The following is a 14,175-nucleotide window of genomic DNA, read 5'->3' as shown; positions in this document are numbered from 1 at the left end:
CAGCCGGGAGCTAGTGGTAAAAATATGGAAGAGGAAAGGCAAGATGGCAGGAGGGGTCCTGGCTTGACCTGTTTTAATTGTGGAAAAGTGGGTCATATTGCATCTAAGTGCCTTGCTCCAAAAAAGGAGACTGGAAAATGGAAAGCAGCAGTCCCTGCAGGATGTATTGTGTTGATCAGCAAATTGACGAGAAAGCCCCAGGTAGACAGAATACGAGAGGGACCTGAGACATTTATTGCAGAAGGAACTGTGTCTGTGAAAGAGGGAGACACACCAGTTCCAGTGCAGATCTGGAGAGACACTGGAGCTGAGCTGTCATTGATTCGCAGTACGGTACTAGATTTTGGTCCCGAGACTGGAGAGGTAGCTTTGAGAGGCATAGGAAAAGGGACAGAAGCTGTGCCTTTGCATAGGATCATTATAACTTGTGAGCTGGTATCTGGATCAGTTGAAATAGGGGTGCAATCAGAATTTCCAAGAACTGACGTAGACATCCTTCTGGGTAATGATTTAGCTGGTGGTGACGTTTGGTCGGCCATGGAGCTGATGAGCCAGCCTGTAAGTATTGAGGACCTGCCCCTAGATTCCAAGATCTATCCCACATGCGCGACCACTCGCAGCATGTCGAGAAAGGCAGCTGAGAAAGAGGCCAGTATTGATTTGGCTGAGACGTTTTTACCGACCCTTTATCAAGAGAGGTTAGAGGGTGGTAAAATGGAGAATAGGGAGGTGAAAGAGATTAAGGGAGAGGAGGTAGTCCTGCCCTTAGCCAGGAGGAAATTTATAGAGGCACGGAGTAAAAATGAGAAACAGATAAGGCTGTTAGAAGGTCCAGGGTTGGACATGGATGATCTGTCTGGTTTGACAGAACTGTTTGAAGAAGTTGAAAATTTTCAATGTGTTCCCGATAATGAAATGAAGGCAGTCCCAGATAAAAAGGATGCCATTACCTTGAAGAAGTCTGCTGGGTTGGCAGATCAGGTTGTTTCAACCCGCAGGGTTGAGTTTACCCCGGAAGGGAGTTGCCCAGAGAGTAACTGGGAGGATCAGGGGAACTTAGAATTTGAAAAGGGTACGGGTATTGAAAGCCTGGAAGAGGCAGATGTCCCATTTGAGTGTGTTCAAGATGTGGATGCACGTGGTACTGAACCTAGTAACGGAAATCAGGAAAAGTCTGAGGTATTTGATTCAGTTGAAAAGGAATGCAGTCCTTGTGGGTCAGATGGACTTGGGTCAGTGAAGAAAGGGTTAACCTTGGTAATAGTGGGAAGTGAGAATTCCCAGTTGTTGGTGTTCGACGGTGTGTTAAAAGTTAGTGAGGAGATGAAAGGTGGTGAGGTGAATACTATTATTGAAGGAAAAGGGAAAAGTGTAGTTCCTAAATTGAATGAAGAAAATTTAAAATCTGGATTGATGTCAGAAGCAGTAACCAGGCTGAAGGGACAATGGCTTGGTAACGCGGTGCCAAAAAATACAGTTTGATTTGAAATGTAAAGGTGCCCCATGCGCTATTGTTATTCAAGAGTGTGCTGTGAAGAGGCAGAATTTGAAATGCTGTTTGGACAAAGAGGGATCGCTTGCAGATTTTAAACTGAAAGCCAATAGAATGAAGGGTCCTGAAGATAAAACCAAAGACTTGCCTAAAAATAAAGAATTGTGTGGAAATTCAGCCAATGGGCTACGTTTGGAAAACATTGTTGATAAAATAGCTCCTATGAAAGGAGCATGCAAAAGCCTAGTCCACACTGGTATACAAGTTAACCACATGGGAGTTAACTGGAAAGGGGGCGAGGGTTGACGGGATGCCACTTTAAATAACAGGATCCGGTTTTAAGGGATTTTGACAAAGCACATAACTAATAAAGACAACCCCCTTGGAAGATTGACTGTTAAGTTTGAAAGTAAAATAAAGATTAGTATTTGCATGAACTTTTGTAGTATACACGTAAGCTAAGATCACACCCTTTAGTTTTTGTTTGCTGAAGAAAAGGAATACAAATAGGTGGTTATTAAATTGAAGTCTTATGCTACAAGAATTTATTAAGGTACAAGATATTAAAGGAAGACAATGTAATTGCTAACTGTTTAGATGCTGAATTAAATGTACAACTGTATTACTCTGTAGTGAAAAAAACTCTTGTATTGTGTTAGATTCTGAAATCCTATAAGACTGTATTAATTAATTTTTACCTGTGGCAAAAATCTTAGAAGGAAGGGGGTGTTATGAATGTGAAGCAACTCTGAGGAGCTGAAGGGTACAAAGTCACCCCCTCCTTTTTGAGAATCGCAAGATCGCTATTAATCTGGGTCTGAGACCCAGGAAATGAGAGAGAGACATCCAGAATACACAAGGTTTGGAATGTGTCCTGGCCTCAGCGAAATGGAACCACTGATAACGGCCATTGTCTCTTGGAGACAGAATTGTGTATTGAGTACTGTACTATTCATTAAAACCCCTCAGGGAACAATCAGAGTGGGCTGGTTGAGGGATTGCATCATCCCAACCTGACTGACATCTGAGACCCTGTGAGTGAGGATAAAAGAGGGGTCTGGGGAACAACCCCTTTAGACACACCAGGAGAAACATTGGAAATCCAGTGACAGCGTTTTATAGCAAAAGCCAGTGGGGGCTCGTGTGCGTCCTCCCTTGCCAGGGTAGCGGGCTCATCACGGAAGAACGGCTTAGCTAAAGGAGAGGCCACAAGTGAACGGCCATGACAACGACACTCCTGACGGATCGAAATCATAAAAGGAAAGTCGGCAAGTTTTTCTCCAAATCTCTCTCTCTCTCTCCAACCATTGCAACACAGCGGTCCCCAATGGCTGCAGCCTGCATGAACTGAGTGAACTTTATGTTTCCATCGAACAATACATTATCCCCTAGACAACGATAGAGCTTATTTCTTATTGATTATTATTATACTTGCACTTTTAGATTTAGTATTGACGACGTACATTATCTGTATATTTGCATTGATATTATTTTTGTGTATTTTTACTAAGTACTGTTAAAAATAGTATCATCAGACTTCAACAGACGTCTCCAACTTTGCTGGTAAGTGACCCAGTTACGGGGTTCATAACACTGTGCACCACCTGCTTCCACAACACTACTTGCCCTTCCACCTAACTTCATAACATCCACAACCTTGGCCACAAAGCCACCAATTCCATCACCCAAAATCATTGACATATAATGTGAAAGGAAGCAGTCACAACACCGACCCCTGCAAACATCTCTAATCACTGGCAGCCAGACAGAAAAGGCTCCCTTAGTTCCCACTCTTTGCCTCCTGTCAGTCAGCCAGTCTTCTATCCACACCTTTCCTGTAATACCATGGGCTCTCAGCTAGTTAAGCAGACTCATTTATCAAAGGCCTTCTGAAAATCCATGTAAACATCATCCACTGCCTCTCTTGCATCCATCCTGCCTGTTATTTCCTGAAAGATTTCCAAAAGATTTGAGATTCCTCGGGATCTGTTTCCCAAAGGTATTGACTCTCACTGGCGTACAGTCCCTGATGGCCCGACTCTCCTGGGGTAACAGTCTCTGAAGGTACTGAATGCCCCTAGGGTACAGTCCTTGAGTGTATTCACTCTCCCCTGAGTACAGTAGTCAAAGGTATGACTGGCCTTGGGATCTGCTTCTCAAAGGCAGTGACTCTCCTAGGGTACGGCTACTGCTGAAATCAGCATTTGGTTACCGGGTGATAGGAAGTGAGGTTTTCCACTACTCACCTTGGGGTTGAGTGCCGAGGGTCTGTGCAGAATCACTGACTGTACTGGTGTTGGATACCAAATTGTTCTGAACTCCCTGGACTGTTGGAGCGTGAAAGGAGTAGAAAACAGATTCAGTCCAAGCAACAATGGTTCTCTCCCCACTGCCCATTCCCGACCGTGACTAAAGGCCATCCATTGGCTGCAGCCTGACCTCTGGCCTCACGACCTTGGGGACTGCAGCACGCAGAGGGCAGCTGATGGGGGGGGCACACTGCAATTCAAGTGTGGGAGGCTGCACCACAATAAGTTCTGCCAGAGACCGGTGGGGTATGGTGAGGGGATGCAGACGGCACAGGAATTGTTGGAGTTGTGATGTTGTTGAAGTAGGATATAGATCAGCTGTGACGTCGGTGGAGAAATGGAGCAGATGACGTTTAACGTGAGAAAGGGCAAGGAGTAGCAATTTGGAAGGTCATATCTAAAGGGAATATTTACAGTGAACAGAGAGATCCTTGATTCTGTAGGGTACAATCCACCTGGATCAGGGATTTATCCACTCATTGGTATGTACCCTTTCCTATTTTAATTAACTATCCTTTACCAATTAACCCTTAGTTTATCTCTCCACATATAAATCCTTGAACTATCCTGACTAAATTACTCCATCTCCCCAAACTCAAAAGGTCATACTGGCATAACCTGTGGAGCCTCCCCCTTCCATTATATATCAAAATAAATTCTTCACAATAAAGAAATATTTACAAGAATTATCAATCCCTTTTCATTCTTACATTCATAAACAAGGTGTTAAATAGTGTTCATTCCATTCTTCCCAATTGAACTATTGCCACTCATGTCCCCCCCCCCAACCTACTCCCAAGGTGGTACAATACTATAATAATTGAGGGGCTTCCTCACCAAACCTGGTCTCTCCCTGCTCAGTAGCAGAAGAACCCCACACTGTCATCCTCCACCACTCCCCCTGGCCCAGTGCCCTTGCTGTGGCTGCACCAAGCTTCAGTGTGCCCCTCAGCACTGTGTGTGCGTGCGTGTGTGTGTGTGTGTGTGTGTGTGTGTGTGTGTGTGTGCGCGCCCCCCCCCCCCCCGGGGCAGCTGACCCCTTAAATACTGTAATACTTCAAGAACTGGTGAATGTGCACTGCCCCTCAGACAGTCTGGAGCAGGATCTGGCCCGAGCTGTCTAACTGCGTCTGGGGTAGCTGCGGGACGGCCGTGTCTGGCAAACTACAGACTCACCAGCTGAGGTCGTCAGCCCCACACTCGATGTCGCCAAGCCGGTCGCTTTGTTGTTCTGAAGTCCGTGAGCTGATGAGTGAGCAGAAGAGATGAGAATCAGTGAGACTGGCCAAACGCAGCCAGTTCAGCAGAGCCTGACAGACAGAGCCCACCCCCTCCCAGGGCCAGGGTGTTGAGGGAAATCTCGGCGCAATTGGAGCACAGAGGGTGTGGAGAGCAGTCTCCATTCCAGGCCACTACCCAAAGAAAACCTTTTCAACACTCAGCACCAATAAATATTTCAACATAATAGACTGTGTAAAACACCTTCAGCAGGTTATACGGTCACATTTAAAACCAGGATTTCTTTGCCCGCCCTGATCACCTGTTGCACCCGCACTCCAGCAATCTGTATACCGTGTGCGAGGGACCCAGTCCCTCTTTACCAAAGCGATCTGTGTCTCTCAGACATTTGTCCTCCACAGTAGAGAGGCTCACAGCCCTCTCTCACACACACTCTGTCACAGCTTTACCCATTCACTTCACCTATCCATATCCCTTTGCAGAGTTCCTGTATCCTCCTCAAAGCTTGTTTTCCTACCTCCCTTTGTATCAGCAACCCCTAATTCCTTTGTCTGCCATTGTTACTGAAGAATGAAGAAACATAGAATAATAAGTTATGACAGCCTCTTAGACACTGATCGCCAGTCTGGAAGTGACCCATTAACCCTAATCTGCTAGAGACACCAGAAGCTGGAATCTAGAGCAACATACAACCTGCTGGAGGAACTCAGTGGGTCAAGTCCTTATGAAGAATTTCAACATGAAAGGGAGAGGGCAGAAGACTGGGCTGAATGGCTTAATTCTGCTCCTTTGTCTTATGGTCTAATGAAATGTTAACATTTTAAGATTAGGTTTGTCACATGTACACTGAAGCAGAATGCATCGATTGCGTCAGAAACCACCGCAGTCCGAGGATGAGCTGGGGGCAGCCCACAAGTGTGGCCACACTTCCAGTGCCAACGTAGCATGCCCGCAACTTATTTAATCCAACCCTTACGTCTTTGGGATGTGGAAGGGAACTGGAGCACCCAGAGGAGACTCACATGGCCGCAGGGAGAACGTACAAATGTCCTTACAGACAGGAATTATACCCAGAGTTTACAGCTGACTCCGCTGAGCATTACACTGGCCACTTCACTCCAGAAATACTGCTCGACCTGCTGACTGCTGGTTGAATCCTGATTGTATGTTCTCTGCCGATCAGCCAGTCCTCTGTCGGTGCCGATGTGTCTTATCGTCTCATGGAACGCGGAAGAACTCAAGATTAGTTTTACTTGTCTGATGTGCATTGAAACGGTTTGCATTGACAGCCAACACAGGCAGAGGATGTGCTGTAAGCTGCCCGCCAGTGTCACCATGTAGCATGCCCACCACTTATTAGTGCTGACCCTAATCATACACCTTTGGACTGTGGGAGGAAGTCCAGGAGGTCACGGAGAGGACGTACAGACAGCGATGGAACACAATCCTTATCAGTGGCTCTGGAAAGTACAGTGCTGACCACCATGTTACAACGCCGTCAGAGCTGGGACCCACGCTCTGGCTGACATATGTACCCACCTAAGACAGAGGAGGATCCTGATGTGGTTAACACCTGCGTGCCAGTGGTGGATAGATTGTTTCGGTACTCTGTCAGCCCAACTTTGGAACCCAGCGGAGGCACCGTCGATGTCCAGGTGAAGTTGGGCAGAACCGTGTCCAGGAGTGCGGTATCGTATCGTCCAGACACTGTGGAAAAGCAAAGAGGGAGGTGTTCCTTGATTTGCAGTGGGCACGGAAAACGGGCGGCAGCAGGGCAGCGAGGGGGAAGGAATCAGCGGGAGGCAGCCATTTACACTTTCAAACTCGACCCAAGCAACCACTCCCGTAAGACCTTGTCTAATCTGATCCCCCACTACCACGTGCTCATCACCCCCATCCCCGTGCAAAAATCAATCAATCTCAATGTGAATTGATCCCGTGACTCCACAGCTGGGGCCGAGATACCCAAAAACGGGAAGACGTTTTTCCTCACCTCCATCTGAAATGGGCAAATACCTGGTTGAGATTATCTGATGCCACATGTCGGTGAAGCAACTGCAAGTCCATTTCTGTGCAAACCGGTACCCGCACGATTAACTCAACTTTGGCTCTAGCTCCTCCAGAACCTTGTAGATACAGCTCCAGAGCCCATTCAGCCCGTCCACCTGCAGCCCCTTTTCTTTTTGATGGCAAAGGTATTTCTAGCATCACGTTATTTGACACCCAGTGCCCTGGCCCTTTGAAAACCTGCCCACTCTCTCTCTAAACCCGCTGGAGCCTTGTCCGCACCTTGCCTCCTTCACTGAGAGGACACGCCAGGCCAAAAGTCCAAACAATAATCCCCATCCCCACTCTCACAACCACCCTGAGAAGGGGAGAAAGTGGGGGCAAGGAAAGAGAGAGAGGGAAAAGGGAAGGAGGGGAAAGAGAGAAGAGGACAGAGAGAAGGGGGAAAAAGAGGGAAAGAGAGGAGGATGAGGATGTGTTAGTCACTGCTTTGTATATATTGTATAGCACCGACATTTGTAATAAAGGAATTTTGTAAAAAAATAAGTGGTTAACCGGATACCCCGTCACCCAACGCTGGTGACTGACGGGTGTTTGCCAGACACGGTGGTTGATATACGAAACCTCGTGATTGACAGACGCTCTCTTACCTGACTGGGAGCCGGCGCTCACTATCTTCGTCTCTACCACCGCCTTTTTGGGATAGGGCAGGGTGTTGGGGGCTGACCGCGGAGGGCTGGTGCTGGCTGATCGACTCCCCTTCAGCAACCTCTTCACGTCTTCCAGCTCCGTCCCTGGGCACAGGGTAAAAGGAGAGGTCACAAACCGTGGCACCTTTGTGTGTGACTCCAAACAGCCAGAATCCAGGGACCCCACCACCCTACCCCACCCCGTGTAACGACATAGATCGGGAACCCAAAGACACTGCTGAGGGCAACACCAGAGGTCTAGAACTCTGGGACGCTGCTGAGATCTGGAACCATGGACGCTATTGAGGCCAACGCGAGAGATCTAAAACCCAGAGACACTCATCAAGGCGTCCAATCTCTTCGTTTTCCCGCCTCTTCCTCGATCCCGTCCTTCAACTTTTCTCCCTCCTTTTCCTCATCATTTCCTCTCTCCCCACATACTCAGCCCTCGTCCTCACTTCCCCATTTCCTCTTTTTTTCGCCCCCATCACCCCTCCCTTTTCACGCTCCGCCTCTCTCCCTTCTCCCCATTATTTCCGATTTCTATCAAACGTCTGTGAGAGTCGACACAACGCAGCACTAAGCAGTCACCCCACCCACCGCACCCCCTCCCCGGCAGCCCGCCGAAGCCCCCTCCTGGGCCGGAGTTCAGGAGGTGTGAGGCCCCCCTCCCTATCGATCTGGGGTCACCTGAAGCCGCAGGAACTTACAGCGTCCGTTGGGTGATGCGCTCTGCAGCCGGGCTCGGATCGCGCTCTCTGAAACGCAGAGGGTCTCTTTAGACAGCGGCTCGCAACAGGAGCTCTCCCCTGCCCCACCAAGCGCCTCGGAAAATTCCCGCACACCCCGCAGCCCGCGGAAAGCCTCGCCACCCCCCGCAACACTCACTGTCCCACATCAACACGCGACACTTACATGGAACACACTCACTGCCAGACCCACCACCACGGGTAGTTGTGGCCGGTTACCGACGGTCGGTCAGGGTAAGGGGTGAGGACAGGGTTGACGGTCAAAGGATCGCGGACGGTAAACTAGGGCAAGGGACACCGGGGGAGGCAACAGCTGGGTCCCACGGACGGGCGTGGGGGGGGGGGGCGGTCCGGGGCCAAATCACTGGCGGAGCAGGCAGAGTCGCAAAGGAGAGGAAACGGGTCAACAGCTCATCCAGGATCAGTAACTGACCCTCCTAAGGAGGCACACTACCTCATAACCCTCCCTCACTACCGCTCCTCCTTCATTACCACCCCTTTGCTACCATCCCTCCCTCTGTCAGTGCCGCCCCCTGAGACCAGCAAACCAGTGTTACACCGCGCTGGTGTAACCCTGCGGACGGTCGGAGCGGGGTCTTGCAGTGCCGTTGGACCCGGGAACGGGACAGGGAGCTCGGCACCGCGGACTTGCCGCTGGGTCACGCACTCCCGGGGTCATTCACTCTGGTCTCTCAAGCATGCATTACTGTACCTCGACTCTGACTCCTGCCCCTGGTACCTGCCAAAATAAAATCAGCGACGATATGTTAGTATTCGCCGTACGGCGGGTCATCTCTCCTCCCACACCGTTCCGGGATCAGGCACAGGGTGAATCTCCCTCTACACCGTCCCATCACACACTCCCCGGGTCAGACACAGGGTGAATCTCCCTCTACACCGTCCCGGGATCAGACACAGGGTGAATCTCCCTCTACACCGTCCCATCACACACTCCCCGGGTCAGACACAGGGTGAATCTCCCTCTACACCGTCCCGGGATCAGGCACAGGGTGAATCTCCCTCCACACCGTCCCGGGATCAGGCACAGGGTGAATCTCTCTCCACACCGTCCCGGGATCAGGCACAGGGTGAATCTCCCTCTACACCGTCCCATCACACACTCCCCGGGTCAGACACAGGGTGAATCTCCCTCTACACCGTCCCATCACACACTCCCCGGGTCAGACACAGGGTGAATCTCTCTCCACACCGTCCCGGGATCAGGCACAGGGTGAATCTCCCTCTACACCGTCCCATCACACACTCCCCGGGTCAGACACAGGGTGAATCTCCCTCTACACCGTCCCGGGATCAGACACAGGGTGAATCTCCCTCTACACCGTCCCGGGATCAGGCACAGGGTGAATCTCCCTCCACACCGTTCCGGGATCAGGCACAGGGTGAATCTCTCTCCACACCGTTCCGGGATCAGGCACAGGGTGAATCTCCCTCTACACCGTCCCATCACACACTCCCCGGGTCAGACACAGGGTGAATCTCTCTCCACACCGTTCCGGGATCAGGCACAGGGTGAATCTCCCTCTACACCGTCCCATCACACACTCCCCGGGTCAGACACAGGGTGAATCTCTCTCCACACCGTTCCGGGATCAGGCACAGGGTGAATCTCCCTCCACACCGTTCCGGGATCAGGCACAGGGTGAATCTCTCTCCACACCGTTCCGGGATCAGGCACAGGGTGAATCTCCCTCTACACCGTCCCATCACACACTCCCCGGGTCAGACACAGGGTGAATCTCTCTCCACACCGTTCCGGGATCAGGCACAGGGTGAATCTCTCTCCACACCGTTCCGGGATCAGGCACAGGGTGAATCTCCCTCTACACCGTCCCGGGATCAAACACAATGTGATTCTCTCTGCACACCGTCCTGGGATCAGGCACAGGGTGAATCTCCCTCCACACCGTTCCGGGATCAGGCACAGGGTGAATCTCTCTCCACACCGTTCCGGGATCAGGCACAGGGTGAATCTCCCTCCACACCGTTCCGGGATCAGGCACAGGGTGAATCTCCCTCCACACCGTTCCGGGATCAGGCACAGGGTGAATCTCCCTCTACACCGTCCCATCACACACTCCCCGGGTCAGACACAGGGTGAATCTCCCTCTACACCGTCCCGGGATCAGGCACAGGGTGAATCTCCCTCTACACCGTCCCATCACACACTCCCGGAGTCATTCACAGAGTGAATCTCCCTCCATACCGTCTCATCACACACTCCCCGGGTCAGACACAGAGTGAAACTCCGAGGGTCCCTCCACCCTAGCCTATCACACACTTCCAGGGTCGGACACAGAGTGATTCTCCCTTCGCACCGTCCCATCACACACTCCTGGGGTCAGACACAGAGTGAAGCTTCCTCCACACTCTCTCAGGTAGTGACAGTACTGCGTTATACACAAAATAAAGCTCCGGATGATTGTAAAGGTGTGTTGTGAAATGGCTCCCCCAATGGGGGTATCTAGAACCAGTGATAGGCTAGGGTGAGGCTAGTTTCAGACGAAGAGAAAGGAGGGGCAGGGGGAGATTTCTTCTCAGCATGTGGTAAACTTTTACCATAGCTCCCCCCCCCCAGGGGTGTTGTGGTGAAGTAACTATGTGGCGAGTGTCTGTGGGAGGGGGGAGTGGAGAGGTTTGGGGAACAGACAGATCGGGCCCCTGATCCGTGCTGTGATTGTGGGCTGAAGGGCCTGTACTGTGCTATACTATTCTATGTTCTATGGTCGGAAGCAGGCTCCAGGGTAGATGGACAATCTGGTCCCTGTCCTAACATCCTGGGGACCTTAGTTCAGTTCTTCCTGCCTTTGGCGGTGGGTGGCATGGGATTCCTGGCCATTTGGTCTGTGTGAATAATATTGAAGTTTTAATATCCTTACTGAAGTCTTTCCTGGTGAGTTCAGGGGATGAATTCCCACTGGAACTTCCTGCAAAAAAAAAATTCATTCAGTAAAACCTTCAGAACCTCGGGGATACCCCCAGAACAATCTAATCCTCTCTCCCTCTCTCTCACACACCCTCCCTCTCATACTTTCCCAGCCCTGTCCGATGCTCTTTCTCCCACACATACGCTTCTCCCTCAACACATTCATGTACTCTCCCAGTGCTTTCCCAGAGTTCTCTCTCTCCCCCCCCCCCCCCACACACACCCTCATGCTTCTTCTTCGGTTGTCCATCGAAATCCGATGATGACATCCACTCCTTTAACGGTGAGATCTTTGACCATACAGTCCTATCCTGGACCCACAAGCTCTATTGCAGGTGGGACACGTATATGTGGTAGTGGTGGCAACCATGGCTGCATTTCTCCTGGCTCTCTTCTGCTGTCTTCCGGTTATTCTTTCCATCTCCAGAATATGAAACCCGTCCCTACACAGCTGTTCCCAAGTGTTACGGTCAGCAGCAACATCCTCCAGGTCCTCGGGTCTGATCTTGCACTTCCTTAAAGCATTCTTCATCTGACCCTTATAGCGCTTCTTCGGCCCTCCAGCTGAGCGTTGACCATGATGTAGCTGGCCGTGTAACACTCTGCGGGGTAGCCGACATGGGGGCATCCTTATCACGTGTCCCAGCCACTGTAACAGACGCTGGGTGATCATGGCCTCAATACTTCTGCAGTTGGTCTTTACAAGTATTTCAGTGTGAGGCACCCCCTCACGCCAGGAATTCCCAGGATGCGCTGAAGGCAGCTTATGTGGGAGCGCTCCAAGGATTTGATATGACGGCTGTAGGTTACCCAAGCTTCACAGCCATAAAGGAGGGTGGTGACACAGACCACTTGGTATACAGTGACCTTTGTGGAGGGACGAAGGCTCCTGTTCTGAAAGACTGTATGCCGAAGTCTCCCAAAGGCAGCTGATGCCTGTTTAATGTGGCTCTGGATGTCGTTGTCAATGCCGCCATCCTCAGAGAGAATGCTCCCCAGACATTTGAAAGATGGCACTACTGACAGCTTTTCATCACCAACTGTGACGGCAGGTAGGGTGGGTGGGACACTGGCACTCCACTGGCAAACCTCTTCTGTCTTGGTGGTATTGACAGTCAGCCCCATCCTGCTGTACACTCTCACCGCCTCAGCAAGGACAGTCTGAAGATCTTCCGGAGTATGGGAAGAGTATGTGTGAGAGTATCCACTCACAGGGTGTGTGTGAAGCGTCTAGTGCCTGTAGTGCAGTAGTGTAGTAGTGCCGTAGTGCCATAGTGCTTGTAATGTATTTGTGCGGTAGTGCTTGTAGTGCTTGTAGTGCCGTAGTGCAGTAGTGCAGTAGTGCTTGTAGTGTAGTAGTGCCGTAGTGTAGTAGTGCCATAGTGCTTGTAGTGTAGTAGTGCCGTAGTGCAGTAGTGCTGTAGTGCTTGTAGTGCCGTAGTGCAGTAGTGCAGTAGTGTCGTAGTGCTTGTAGTGTAGTAGTGCCGTAGTGTAGTAGTGCCATAGTGCTTGTAGTGTAGTAGTGCAGTAGTGCCGTAGTGCCATAGTGCTTGTAATGTAGTAGTGCGGTAGTGCTTGTAGTGCAGTAGTGTCGTAGTGCTTGTAATGTAGTAGTGCCGTAGTGCTTGTAGTGTAGTAGTGCAGTAGTGCTGTAGTGCTTGTAGTGTAGTAGTGCAGTAGTCCCGTAGTGCTTGTAGTGCCATAGTGCCGTAGTGCAGTAGTGCCGTAGTGCAGTAGTGCCATAGTGCTTGTAGTGTAGTTATTGCAGTAGTGCAGTAGTGTAGTAGTGTAGTAGTGCAGTAGTGTAGTAGTGCCGTAGTGCTTGTAGTGCCGTAGTGCTTGTAGTTAGTGCATTCTGCGTGCCACACAGTGCTCTCTGCTTGCTACTCCTTGCTTACAGCTATTGCCGCTGGCTGCCCTTCTCAACAGAGGGTGAAAAGAGGAGCCGAGTGTGTAAGCCTCCTCCTGCCAGTCTAGAGCCTCTCCACCACCGAGACTCCTGTAGTGCCTCCTCGGGGCCTCAGGCGTAAACTGGGTCCCAGGCTGAACTACAGGGGATCTCGAGCAGCAGTGGACCCCAGAGACGCAGCGTGCAGGCCCACCACTGTGTAGACCCTCATGCGCACACTCACACTCCCCCTCATGCTCACTCTCATTCACACACTCTCTCCTCCCTCCGGTCCCTGACATACCATCATATCCTGCATTCCGGGAGAAGGCAGTTTTACGCTCCAGTGTGGTGTCTGGTGAGACTGAGTAGGAGGAGCTGGGGAACCGTGTGCGGGAATATCCCCCGGAGGAGCTTCGTCCGGCTGTTGGGAACAAACCGAGGTATTGGATACGAGTGGAAGGCATTTTTCCGCTCCTGCTGCCCATTCGGCCAATTGATGCCCAACACTTTGATGGACAGACAGGCCAAAACCCCTCTCTCGTTCGCTGTCCCCGTCTCACTAACCTCTTCTCTTCCTCCCTCACTCATTCACTCATCCTCTGCTGTTCCCAGTTTCTCTCCTCACTCTGATTCCCATCTCTTTCTCACACTCTCCCAGTACACTTGACCCATTCCCCCAAACCACTCTCCTCTCACCCTTACTCAACTCCACTCTCCCTCAAATCACTCCCAATCCCTCTCATTTCCTCCCTCACTATCCCCTTCACTCCCTTCTCCCTCTCACTCTCCCCTCACACACATAACCATCACTCCCTATCCCTAACACTCCTGTCTCATTTCTACCCTCACTATCCC

At 50.9% G+C, this 14,175-nt stretch overlaps 1 protein-coding gene across 1 annotated transcript in view; it reads right to left on the bottom strand.

Annotated features, from left to right (window-relative positions):
- The window catches only part of LOC132379743 (collagen alpha-1(XVII) chain-like), a 71,413-nt gene that overhangs the window by 47,329 nt on the left and 9,909 nt on the right, over nt 1-14,175 (bottom strand). The window contains exons 6-13 of the mRNA XM_059948027.1: nt 13,622-13,741; nt 11,383-11,430; nt 9,198-9,224; nt 8,447-8,494; nt 7,698-7,841; nt 6,580-6,747; nt 4,978-5,046; nt 3,739-3,819 (exon numbers count right to left, since the gene is read on the bottom strand). Of these exons, the coding sequence (XP_059804010.1) occupies nt 3,739-3,819; nt 4,978-5,046; nt 6,580-6,747; nt 7,698-7,841; nt 8,447-8,494; nt 9,198-9,224; nt 11,383-11,430; nt 13,622-13,741 (705 nt within the window). The remainder of the gene's footprint in view (nt 1-3,738; nt 3,820-4,977; nt 5,047-6,579; nt 6,748-7,697; nt 7,842-8,446; nt 8,495-9,197; nt 9,225-11,382; nt 11,431-13,621; nt 13,742-14,175) is intronic.

This window comes from Hypanus sabinus, chromosome 22 (assembly GCF_030144855.1).
Source record: "Hypanus sabinus isolate sHypSab1 chromosome 22, sHypSab1.hap1, whole genome shotgun sequence".
In the NCBI taxonomy this organism is placed as follows: Eukaryota; Metazoa; Chordata; class Chondrichthyes; order Myliobatiformes; family Dasyatidae; genus Hypanus; species Hypanus sabinus.
This window is presented reverse-complemented; position numbering and strand designations above follow the sequence as displayed.